Below are 13,497 nucleotides of genomic sequence, written 5' to 3'. Positions count from 1 at the left end.
GGTCGCTAAGAGTCGGACACGACTGAGTGACTTCACTTTCACTTTTCACTTTCATGCATTGGAGAAGGAAATGGCAGCCCACTCCAGTGTTCTTGCCTGGAGAATCCCAGGGACGAGGGAGCCTGATGGGCTGCCGTCTATGGGGTCGCACAGAGTCGGACACGACTGAAGCAACTTAGCAGTAGCAGCAGCAAAATCTGTATGATCCAACTAGTCCATTCTAAAGGAGATCAGTCCTGGGATTTCTTTGGAAGGAATGATGCTAAAGCTGAAACTCCAGTACTTTGGCCACCTCATGCGAAGAGTTGACCCATTGGAAAAGACTCTGATGCTGGGAGGGATCGGGGGCAGGAGGAGAAGGGGACGACAGAGGATGAGATGGCTGGATGGCATCACTGACTCGATGGATGTGAGTCTGAGTGAACTCTGGGAGTTGGTGATGGACAGGGAGGCCTGGCGTGCTGCGATTCATGGGGTTGCAAAGAGTTGGACACGACTGAGCAACTGAACTAAACTAACAAAAAAAATCTGTATAATGTTACTACTTTGATAATTTTAAAAAACATTCAGAAGTTTCTGAAGAGATTTTACTCTATGTTAGGAGTCTGGGAGACAGAGACACACAGAAAAAGTACCTCATACGACTATTACCATAATGACCATCTGGATGGTGCTTCAGGGTTGGAAAGTACTCTCATGTCCCACTACAGCCACCCAAGGGAAAGGCTGCTATTATGACTCATTTACAGATGAGGAAAGCAAGTAATTCACTTGTCCAGAGTTACACAGCTCATAAATGACAGAGACAAGACGGGTTCTCTAGTCTTTGCTTTTCCATCTCACTAAATTTTGTAGTGAACAGGTTGAATGGATTCCCGGGAGTTGAGCTTCATGCAGGTGGGGTGGTCCTGAGCTGTGTCCGGGAAGGCAAGATGGGAGATGGGGCGGGATGGGCCAGTGGGGGGCGGGGCAGAGGGATGAGGCAAACAGGAAGCAAAGGTATGAATGGGGCTGGCCACAAGGCAGTACTCCTGAAGGCCAGGCCGAGGGTGCAGCACCAACCACCCAGGATGGAGGCTCTCAGAAAGGGGGTGACAGGACACCTCCCCCTCTACTATGAAATCACCGAGTTGTGGGGGTGGGGGTTGGAAATGGAAGTAAGAAAATCTACTAAAAGGTAACTGCAATAAATCAGGCATCTACTCATAATTAAAAAAAAAAAAAATGTGACATATAGCAAACTCCCGTTGGCTATCTACTTTACATATAGTAATATGTTTCCTTGTTACTCCCTCCATACACCTCACCCTCTCCTGCTGTGTCTTAGGAAACTCAAACAGGAGCTCTGTATCAACCTAGAGGGGTGGGATGGGGGAGATGGGAGGGAGGTTCAACAAGGAGAGGAGATATGTATACTTATGTCTGATGCATGTTAAGGTTTGACAGAAAATAACAAAATTCTGTAAAGCAATTATCCTTCAGTTAAAAAAAAAAAAAAAGTGTAGAAATGGAGAAATGTGGTGATAGGGGAATTCTGAGAAGAAAAACAAAGGAAGGATCAGGAGTACACACTATCTGACTCTTCTTTAGGTTTTATCAAGTGCTGTTACCACATGCCTGGAAGTATGTATTATCGACTCCATTTCCATTTGCCAGAACAGGCATGTGCTTTGCTCTGGGGCTGCTAAGTCGCTTCAGTCGTGCAACCCCATAGATGGCAGCCCACCAGGCTTCCCCATCCCTGGAATTCTCCAGGCAAGAACACTGGAGTGGGTGGCCATTTCCTTCTCCAGTGCATGAAAGTGAAAAGTGAAAGTGAAGTCACTCAGTTGTGTCCGACTCTGTGTGACCCCATAGACAGCCCACCAGGCTCCTCCGTCCATGGGATTTTCCAGGCAAGAGTACTGGAGTGGGGTGCCATTGCCTTCTCCGTGCTTTGCTCAGGGTCACACAGTTAAGTTAGTGGCGAGGGAGACATCCGCTCAAGGCTCCTGACTCCACATTCGGTGACTTCCTGCCCACCCCACCCACATCCCACCCTTGCAGACAGCAGGGTGGGGTGGCAGTGGAGAGGGGATGTCACAGCAAAGAGGGAAACAGGAGGCTAGGGCCGGAGTCCCTTCATGCCGCATTTCAAGTGTTAGGATTCTCATCAGTGGCTGGAAGCATTATACTCAGAGAAAAAAATTCCTCACTGAAAACAGAAATTTCTGAGAGGCTCAGACCTGGTTGGTAAGGGAAGAGAAAGGAAGAAATTAAAATTAGGGTGCCTGGTAGAGAGGCAGTGGGAGCCACAGACAGTCCTCCCACCAACAGAAGACAAGAGCGCAGAGAAGAGACAGGAAGAAAGTACTTTTCCTGGGAAATTGGTAGAGCCGGAGTGATCAGGATGAGCTAAGGGCACAGTTATTTCTCCCAACTAGGAGACGAGGATGAGAAAGGCTGGTCAAACAACAGTGACTGAGTTAATGGAGCGATTGTGCAACGCAAGCTGGGAAGACAGCGGAAGAAATACAATCGTGCGTGTGTGAAATCAACTGAGGGGCGCCCGCTGGAGGACGTGTCGCCCTCCTCATCCGGCCACCAGCACCCACCTCTCTGCCATGTGATGGTGGAGGGGTCGATGTCAAGACGGGCAAATTTCCTCATTTCCTCTTCTGTCAGAGCACTCGGATCAGTCTTATTTATTCCCAGTCTCTAGTGGTTAAGAAGAACAAAATGCGATGGGTTTTAGAAGGAATAGAAAGCAAGATGTAATCAAATTGTCTCTACTTCTACTTCCTCTGTAACTAGGACAACCTTTTTAAAAACTAAGCTGAACTTCAAGTAAATTGCAGGTTAGGCCAACTCATAAATGAATGTCAGAATCCAAACACACCCTAAATGGAAGACATGGATATTTGTAATTGTTACTGTTGTTTAGTCGCTCAGTTGCGTCCTACTCTTTGCAACCCCGTGCACTGCAGCACACCATGCTCCCCTGTCCTTCACCATCTCCTGGAGTTTGCTCAAACTCTTAAGAGGTGATGATGCAGGTGACAATATACAAAGGACAAGTGTCGCATTGCCTGTCGTGACCTCAGGTTATGTGGTCACCTCATGCTGTGCTCAGAAGGGGCATAAACTGTCCATCAAATTGATGCTTGAGTTCATTAATTCTTCTTTTCTGATATAAATCCCAATAATTTAAGTTTTATGTCTATGTTTTCAAGTCATTTCTATTTCCATTAGAAAAAAAATTAAAATTTTAAATGCATCTTTTTCTACAAAGGAAACATTTTAAGAAAGTGCTTTTTGATAGTATATAAGAGTGTCTGCCACATGCCAGCCACCCTGGTAAGTTAAGAAGAAATACTGGGAGCTTAGTCCTGACTGTGGAATTTAAAGTCTAACCAGAAGGATAAGAACCTGAGTAGACTGGTTCCGGGATGAAAAACATTTTTACTTTCGCTTAAGGGACACAGTCTAAGACTGCATGTCTTTTTATTATTTATTGTGATAAGCCTTTCTTAGGGCTTCCCTGGTGGCTCAGTGCTAAGAACGTGCCTGCCAATATAGGAGATGCAGGTTTGATCCCTGGGTCAGGAAGATCCCCTGGAGAAGCAAATGAAAACTCACTCAAGTATTCTTGCCTGGGAAATCCCATTGGACAGAGCAGCCTGGTGGGCTACAGTCTATGGGTTTGCAAAGAGTCTGACATGACTTAGCGACTAGACGACAACAAAGTCTAAGAAAAGAATGTAGGAAACAGAAACTATATAAATGGTGGAGTTGCTGAGGATAGTATATTGTGCATTCTCAACAAATTGAACTTGGTTAAGTAAGAAGCCAGGCGATAAATTTCTTAAACCCATTCCACCAATTAATGGTTGTAAATTAAAGTTATTTTTTCATTTCTGAAAAAAAGCAAGGGGAAAATCCATGATTCAAAGGATGTTAAGTAGCAAACAGCACCAGAAAATGGCAAAATGGATAAGAATTAAGAGCACATCCACAAATACAATCTTAATACCTTGCTGCAATAAAAAATGAAATAGATGAGTTTTCAAAGGCTTCCCTAGAAAGTTAAAACATGTTATGGAAAAGACTCTTGGCCATCCTCATTTGTTGGTTGACAAGAGTTCTCAGCAAAGTGGTCCTCTCATTTTATAGATGAAGAAGCTGACATCTACAAGCGAGAACTAATTTGTTCACCAGCTTTTTGGTGCAGGATCCAGGCCTCAGGCATCTAGTTCCATGCAATCTTTGCTACACTGTTCTGCCTTTTTAAGAGTTTTATATATATATATATAAAATCTACTTTATATATGTGTATGTATATATATATGTATAAGGTATCTGAAAACCAAAACTCAAATCAAGTTCAAGATTTCTGGTTTCAATTTTTTGATTTGTTTCCAGGGTATTTTTTTGTTAAAGAACCATTAACTGGAAACTTACTTTCAGCCGAGCAAGTTGAATTTTTGAAAATTCTCGAACACCATTCACTGAAGGAACCAGTCGATTATACAGGGCCTAAAAACACAAAACAAAAACAAAACTCACACAAGTTTAAGGGCCAACCACGAATGTGGACAATTTACAGAATATGACACAGTTCATTACATTTATAACTAAACTGTTTGGATTAGAGACCCTATTAAAATTCTTGGCTAATGTAAACAATTTAGACTTAAGTTCTGTCATTTTAATAAATCTGAACTAGATCTGAAATAATGCACATTGTAAAGAGCTTGCATGAAAATATATTTCTTGATCTACAGCCTTTTAACTATCAAATTAAAAATTATCTCTATAGCTGCCTTTAGCTTTAAGAACTCACTAGAGAGTCGGTTTAATTAGAAGATGTCAGGACTTTTGTGAAATATGCCAAAAATTCCCACTTTTGTCCACATCCTATGTCTATGAGGAACTGGCATCTATGAGGAATTAGCATCTGGTACTGTGTCCCCTGTGTGAGCTACATCTCAGACTGTACACCCTCAGCCAAAAAGGAGGTCTGACATGTTTAACAGGGCATTGAGACCAGCTGCCTCTACCATGGGAATCTTAAAAAGAATCTCTCCAATCCCCTTAGTACAGACCAGAGATTATACCTATGGGCAAAACGAAGAGAATTTGGCTTAAAAAGTACAATAGTAGAATTCTTTCATTAACTTGGCAGTGGTCAGAGAATCAGACTGAAGTAGAGATTCTCTCCTTGAGAAGGATGGACACATATCTAATTCACAAAATTTTGAATAGGATTTCAGACAACTTGGACACTCCAAAACTTTTTCCATGAACGCCTTAATCCAGAACTCCCAGGGTAAGATGCCCAAAATGGCCAATAAGGGGGCTGTCTCACCTTATCTGTTTGAGTGTTTTCATGCAAAATCCTTGCGTCGATAGCGGCAGCCAGCAAATTATTGGCAGCAGTAATGGCGTGGATGTCCCCAGTAAGGTGAAGGTTGAACTAGAAAATGAAATGAAACATCTAACTTGCTTCAAACAACCATCTGCAATATTGAAGAGCTTTCTGACTAAACAAAATAATATGCTAATTACACACCCCTACAATGGTTAGGTATGTTTTACAAAGCCTAAATCAGAAAAACCAATGTCGGGATTTTCCACTTTTAAATCCTTCCTTTTTCAGGTTAAGAGGGAAACAATTCTGGTGGAGTTAATGATTGGTTTCCTTATTTTGGTTTTCTTTTTTTACGTACTTTTATGTACTGTTTTATTTTATTTATTTTTTTTTATGTACTGTTTTATAATTAGGAAAATAATATCATATCAAATGTACTTGGCAACATGGCAGGGAACAAAACACACAGTAGAAACAGAAAAATACAAAATGTGACAGCCGAAGAAAGAGAAAAAAATGTATCACCATCACAACTTCATATTTCTGTTATTTTTCTTCTAATCTTAGGCGCACATATGATTATCACATGCAGAATCAGCATATTTGTAATCGGTTAACTTCTTTCTTTAAAAGCGTATTGTAGAGATCAATATCAAAAGATATTTGAAAACAACCCACATATTTTCAAGTGCAATGTGACATTTACAAAGAGAGATCTTTGACTTAGCCATTGAAAGCTTCAATAAAGTCAGAAGACTGAAAAAATACAGGGTGTGATGGAAGAGAACAAAGCTTTTAAATGAGAAAATAGTACCAAAATGAGAAATTGATATCAAAGATACTTTAAAAATCCCATGTATTTGGAAATTAAATGTCCACTTTTAAATAATGGGTATATCTAAGAAGCCATAACAAGGAAAATTAGAAAATATTTGTCATAGTAGAAAAATGAAAAGAAAATTTATCAAAATTTGTTGCATGCAGCTATGGCTGCTCAGTGCAATTAAATATGTTCTGGAGCCTTGAATGAGGTATGAAAATAAATAATAGAGACTAGCATTAAATTCTGTGAAATTTGAACAAAATCTGTACTTTAGTTCATAATACTGCAATCACATGTTAATTCCCTGATTTTTTTTTTACAACACAGTACTTCTTTATGTTGCTAAGAGAACCTTTGTATGATTTCAATATCTTCACACCATGAAATTTTTGCACCTGCTGTTATGTCCCTGAATATGTTCCAGTGACTCCTAGTTTACAGCCTATGGAACTTGGATAAAATTTGTATCCTACTGTTGTGTGAAAATTTTTATAAATCTTAATTACATTTAATTGGTTTATAGTGCTTTTCAGGTCTAGTATATCCTTCTACTTCTCTGTATATTCATTCTATTAATTTTTGACAGTTTGATATTAAAACTCCAACTAAAAACCTTAATTTATCTACTTAAAAAATAACTGTACTACATCGTAGAACTATATGTAACTTTGTTCCAAGTTTGTAATATTTTCCAAGTCTCCTGTAAATGTGCTATCATATTTTCATAATTTAGAAAAATAAAGAAGTAAGCAAAGAAAAAAAAATATCTTGTTTGTGTATGGCTACTGTTCACAGGGGCTGTATAGTCATGCATATATAACAAAATTTTTTATTTAAGTTGCTTCCAGATTTTCACTTTTGTAAAGAAGCAATCATTTGAAAACACATACAAGTAGCTTTTTTAAAAAGAAATTAACTTCTGAACAAGTAATACAGGTACTCTAGCAGGCACTCTGCTCAGAGCTGAGGATAGATAGACAGAGAAGACACTGGAGGTCCTTGAATTCAAGAACAAACTGCCTGCGTTTCACCTACTCAGCTGTCATAAGATAGCCCTGACTATCTTACACCTCCATTTGGCATAGGCACATGACAGTGAACACCAAGGCTATTTCCATCCTCGACAGCAAAATCCTCAGCTGCTCCCCAGGCTACATTCCTTACACTGCATCCCCACCCTGGCCCCAGCTCTGAAGATGCCCAGATTGTGAATATTACTCATGCCCCTGCAGATGTGGGGCCCAGGGCTCTTCTTTTCTGCAAAACCTCGGACTATTCATTCTCATTCCCACCCCCGATATTTAAAGACCAGCCAAAATTTCCCTCCAGTTTCCATGGTGCTGACATCTCCACGGGTTAAAACAAACAAACAAACGAAAAAAAAAACAAACAAACAAACAACTATTCCTTCAACAAAAGGCTTTCCAAGTGGTTCAGTGGTAAAGAAACCACCTGCCCATGTAGGAGATATGAGTTTGATCCCTGGGTTGAGAAGATCCCTGGAGAAGGAAATGGCAAACCCCTTTGGTATTTTTGCCTGGGAAACCCCATGGACAGAGGAGTCTGGCGGGCTATAGTCTATGGGGTTACAAAGAGCTGGACACAACTCGGTGACTAAGTACAGACAGACAGTTTTTTGTCCTTCAGCATAAACAACAAATACTCCCTAGTGCTGGGCATGCTGCTAAGTGCTGAGGCCTGTGGGCTCCACCATGGCCAGGGGACCACAGGGAGGTAAACGTGGAGAAGGAAGAGATGTGTCGGATGGATGGAAAAGAAGCTGGTTGTGTGAGCTGGGCAGGGAGGGCAGGGAAGGAAGGGAAAAACCTTCCAGACTTGGAACCAAGAGACGAGAGAGCAGGAATCCAAGGAGCTTGACAGGGTGGAGAGAGAGAGTGTGGTTTGTGGGAAGTTGAGATGGCGGGTGGCTGGGGAGACAGCAGGAGCACAGGCACACGGGGACCAGCTGTGCTGTGCTGGACAGACAGTGGTGGAGTCCCTGTTGAGACAAACACAGCAGGAAAGTAACCTGCTCAGACACGGGTTTAGGAAGTTTTCTTAGGACCTGACCCAAGAGACTGATGCAAAGAGTGGAACTGATGGGACCTGGTCATGGTTAGACCCAGGGGACCAGCAAGAGTTACGCGGGGTGGATTACGCGGGTGGAAGAAGGTGATCTTGGAGAAAAAAGAACTGACACCACTGCTGCTTTTGGACCATTCTTCCCTGGAACCATGGTCATCCCTCCATGGGAAACTGGTTTCAGGACTCCCGCAGACACCGAAAACCAGACACTCAAAGTCCCTTATGTCCAATAGGGTAGTATTGTATACAAACATACACACATCCTCCAGTATAATCTAAATCATCATGAGACTACTTATCATAAATACCCAATACCAAGTAAACGTTATGGAAATAGCTGCCAGTGTGCATTAAATTCAAGTTTTGCTTTTTGGAATTTCTGGAAAAAAATTTTTTTTCTGTTTTTAAGCTGCAACTGTTAAAAACCATGGATGTGGAACCTGGGGATATAGACGGCCGGCTGGATTTGATTTTGCAGTCTCAATCCACAGAGGTGAAGAGTCCAGCCTTCCTGAATTCAGCAGAATAACAAATGGAGATATAGCTCTGCATCCTCTCACCCAGAACCCTGAGGTGGGTTTTGGGACTCAGAATTTTTTGGAATGCAGAAAGGTAGTGTGATGTACATAATCTATTTATAAAACATTCCAAGCAAGGTCCAGGTCAGCATCCATTAATCAAAAACAGTATTTCTGCAGAAAAATATATGAATATTTACAACAAGCAGCATAGACAAAATCCACAAGAAGCTCCTAACAGTAAATGTCAGGTTTTGCTCCCAAATGAGTCATGCAAACATTTCTGGTTTTCAAAGCCTTTAGGACTTTGGGTTGGAGGATAAAGTACTATGGGTCTATAAGGTTCCAGGAGGGAAAAACAGTGATAAGACACGTATCTCTTTGAAATCTTACCTCCTCCATAGGGATGACCTGGGCATATCCACCACCTGCAGCTCCTCCTAAACAACAGAGCAGGTAGCATTTGAGATGAGTTGCCAAGTACAGCTACACAGGAGCCCCAGGGAAATGGTTCCTCAAACCCAACAGGGAGGGATGTATCCCCAAGATGTAAGAAGTACAGGCACTGAGAAGCATTACTGGTATGGCAAAGGAGAACAGAAAGGGGGCATGTTCCCCCTATGTCCCGCTCTGTATTGAGGACTTTGAAGGACTTTGGTCTCTTTGTTTAGAAGAGGGTAAGCATAATACGGGCTTCCCTGGTAGTTGAGCTAGTAAAGAATTCACCTGCAGTGCAGGAGACCCCGGTTCAATTCCTGGGTCAGGAAGATCCCCTGGAGAAGGGATAGGCTACCCACTCCAGTATCCATGGGATTCCCATGGTGGTGGCTCAAACAGTAAAGAATATGCCTGCAATGTAGGAGACGAGGGTTCGATTTCCGGGCTGGGAAGATCCCCTGCAGGAGGGCATGGCAACCCACTCCAGTATTCTTGACTGGAGAATCCCACGGACAGGAGCCTGGTAGGCTACAGTCCATGGGGTCACAAAGAGTCGAACACCACTGAGCGACTAAGCACACAGCACACACAAGCATAATATGGCAAATGTTGTTACACCAAATACGGGATTATTTCATTAATTATTAGATATGGCTATGCTTTATCTAAAGTGCACATGTGGTATAGACGATCCTATTTACAAAGCAGAAACAGAAACACAGACATTGAGAACAAATGTATGGATACCAAGGGGGAAAAGGGGTGGGATGAATTGGGGGATTGGCATTGACACATATACACTATTGATACTGTGTAGAAAATAGATGTTAGTTTTCTAACTGAGAACATACTGTACAGCTCAGGGAACTCGACTCAATGCACTGTGGTGCTGTGATTGGAAAGAAGTCCAACAGGGAGGGGATATATGTAAATACATGGCTGATTCATTTTGCTGTACAGTAGAAACTAGCACAGCATTATCAAGCAACTGCACTCCAATAAGAATTTAAAAAAATTTTTTTAATAAAATGCGCATGAATTTAAGTACCAAAAAATGTTTCCTAAATAAAATCTACCTGATAAACAGATTCACATATTATAGACTCTATCAGTTTATTCTAGTTAATAGTATATACGATTTATCATAATGTTTATCCCTCAAAATAGTAAAGTTATCACATTAAAAAGACTTCTCTTTCCTAAAACAATACCTTGTGCATCCATTATTATTTTACAGTTTACCATATTTTTATATACTATTTGGTCCTCACAACAAATTGGTAAGCCTAGTACTATATGCCTTTTACAATTGTGGCTCAGAGAGGTTATGACTGGCTAAAGGTCACACAGCAGTAAGGAAGATAGCCACAAATAAAACCCCAGCTTTCTTGTCCAAGTTTAGTGTTCACTGCACTACATAAAATACGACATTCTAAGAGTACTTAAAGTTAGGAGTTATTAATACTTGTAACAGCAATATAAATATAATACTGCTAAAAACCACAAAGTACTGAGAACAAGAATTGTGGCAATGAATGCTGTTACAAAGTGAGCTGAAGAATGATTCACAATAAATCGATGAAAAAAGATGAGTGAACATGTAGGAGCCAGATCTCAGCACAACCACAGCCACAGAGGAACTTCACCTCATGCCCCAGTCCACAGTCAGCTTCCAGAGCTCCTGCAGCCCCACAAGGCAGCTCTGAGGAGATGAGGCTTGGGGGCCGACCTAGGGGTCTCTAACTGTTTCGATGGAAAGACCTTTTACCTTGGTGGGGACGATAAAACACCGGCATGAATGGCAGCATTTTAAAACCACTCACCAAAGGAGGAACTGCTGAAATGGAGGGCTTCTGCTCAAGGCTGGGATCCTGAGCAAAAGCTGGATGGACCACTGTCTGAGTGAAGGAAGGGGATGGGTTTCCTGGGGAGCTCCACTCAGACCTCCCCCTGCAGCTCTCTTGGTGGGAGGACCAAGTCAGGAGACCTCCACCTACTGAGTGCAGGGTAGTGCGTTGGGGAGTGGGGCGTGCTTGTAGGGACGAAACTTGCTGGTTCCACATTTGCTGGTGATGAATTTTGCTTTGAAAGGTATTTATTGTTGTTGCTGTGCAGTTGCTCAGTGTCTGACTCTTTGCCACCCCATGGACTGTGGCACGCCAGGCTTTCCTGTCCTTCGCTGTCTCCCAGAGTTTGCTCTACCTCATGTCCACTCAATCAATGATGCCATCCAACCAGCTCATCCTCTGTCCCCTCCTCCTTCTCCCCTCAATCTTTCCCAGTATCAGGGTCTTTTCCAATGTATATACTAGCTGTTAGATAAATTACCTTTAACTCCGAAAGTTGGTCCTTGAGAAGGCTGCCTGAGACAGGCAAAGGAGTTGACGTTCAGGTGCGCAGTCAATGCCTGTACAAGCCCAATTGTAACTGTACTTTTTCCTTCTCCAAGGGGGGTGGGTGTGATCCTGATTTGGGAAAAAAACAGTTACTTTAATAATGTTTTCTAGACAACCTATGCAAAATCAATCTATGGTACAGGAACCAAATCGAAGGAGACCAGTAGAGACCAGGCCACGCCAAAATCCCTCAATCACTCAACTTCCGTGGACCTTTGCGGTTCACTTACATCACAAAATCCACACTTAAAAGTCAAGATACAGATACATCTGTACCAAAAGAGCCAATTAAGAGAAGTTATTTAGCAGTAGTGCCAATAACATTATCAACTTCAGGAAATGGCATAAATGTATCCATCAAAGTGATTTAATAATTAAGCTGACGTCATTTCTTGTTGATGGATAATTTGGCATTTGTTCTTCCAGGGCCATTTACTGAGGATGTTATGTGGGCACCAAGCCTAAGTCAATGGTCCATACATGGTGAGGTGAGGCCAGACTTGTCCATTAGACGGGATTCTAATGTCCCCACTCATCTGTCTCCTTCTTGCCATCGTGTCCGTGGCTTTTCTAGCCATGTTTGAACACAAACCAGGCTGGAGGCTCATTACCCCAGGATGGCCCATTCATTTCCTGATAACTTTTACAATTAGACAAGTTGTTTGTCCTAAAGCAGAGATGTTAGCATTCCTACAGACACACTTAGCCTACTCCCCTTCCAAACAACAACCCTTCAAATATTTAGAAGGAATAAGTCCACAGCTCCTAAACACACTAAGGCGGTCACCTCTGCTCTGGGGGCTCACCGTTGAGCACACACCCTAAAAAGCCAAGCATCACACGTTCACAACATCACAGTATAAGAAACAGGACAGGCGAGTATTACATTCCCAAGAAAAGACCCATGAAGTTGTTCCTTAGTCTATACTAATCAGTGCTGCTGCTGCTGCTAAGTTGCTTCAGTCGTGTCTGACTCTGTGTGACCCCATAGGCGGCAGCCCACCAGGCTCCTCCGTCCCTGGGATTCTCTAGGCAAGAACACTGGAGTGGGTTGCCATTTCCTTCTCCAATGCATGAAAGTGAGAAGTGAAAGTGAAGTCGCTCAGTCGTGTCCGACTCTTAGCGACCCCATGGACCACAGCCTACCAGACTCCTCCATCCAGTGCTACAAGTTTTTAAAACACTTCTTTGGGCTTACAGTTTAGTCTTCTATGAGTTAGAGGGTATGAGCCGAATTGTCTAGGACAGGCAACCACAACAAAACTGACGGCAGAGTTTTCTGACCTACAAAATGCAGCGATGTGATCACAAAGAAGCAACGAAACTATCTCAGACTACCACGGCTATACAATCACTCTTTCAGCAAATATATCTTGAGTAGCATTAAGTCCAGGTTACTAGACCCTGGGGACACAGTGATAACCATGGTGGACTCCACTGCTGACCTCACAGAGCTCACAGTCAATGGGAGATAGTAGTAGTGCAGTGTTAGTTGCTCAGTCATGTCTGACTCTTTGCGAACCCACAAACTGTAGCCCACTAGACTCCGCTGTCTGTGGGATTCTCCAGGCAAGAGTACTATGAGTTGCCATTCCCTTCTCCAGAGGATTTTCCCCAACCTAGGGATCAAACTTGGTTCTCCTGCATTGCAGGCAGATTCTTTACTGTCTGAGCTAGTAGGAAGCCCCATAGCCAATGGGAGATATGAAGAGCTAAACTGGCAATTACAATGAATTTGAGAAATGCTGAGACAGGGGAAATGGCAATAAGACTGTATTTTGAGAGTACATGGAAGGATGATCTAATTAGATTTGGGACATCAAGGAAGACTTCCTGGAGGAAGTGATATCTGAGACCTGACAAATGAATAAGCATTAGTCAGATAAA

The 13,497-nt window shown here is 42.3% G+C and overlaps 1 protein-coding gene across 1 annotated transcript in view; it reads right to left on the bottom strand.

Annotated features, from left to right (window-relative positions):
• MTHFD1L (methylenetetrahydrofolate dehydrogenase (NADP+ dependent) 1 like) overlaps nt 1-13,497 on the bottom strand; it is a 181,569-nt gene that overhangs the window by 120,570 nt on the left and 47,502 nt on the right. Inside the window, exons 12-16 of the mRNA XM_070376862.1 lie at nt 11,543-11,679; nt 9,170-9,216; nt 5,348-5,455; nt 4,441-4,515; nt 2,595-2,697 (exon numbers count right to left, since the gene is read on the bottom strand). Of these exons, the coding sequence (XP_070232963.1) occupies nt 2,595-2,697; nt 4,441-4,515; nt 5,348-5,455; nt 9,170-9,216; nt 11,543-11,679 (470 nt within the window). The remainder of the gene's footprint in view (nt 1-2,594; nt 2,698-4,440; nt 4,516-5,347; nt 5,456-9,169; nt 9,217-11,542; nt 11,680-13,497) is intronic.

The sequence above is a fragment of the Bos mutus genome, chromosome 9, assembly GCF_027580195.1.
Source record: "Bos mutus isolate GX-2022 chromosome 9, NWIPB_WYAK_1.1, whole genome shotgun sequence".
Classification (NCBI taxonomy): domain Eukaryota; kingdom Metazoa; phylum Chordata; class Mammalia; order Artiodactyla; family Bovidae; genus Bos; species Bos mutus.
The sequence above is the reverse complement of the archived record's forward strand: the minus strand, read 5'-3'. Positions and strand labels throughout refer to the sequence as shown.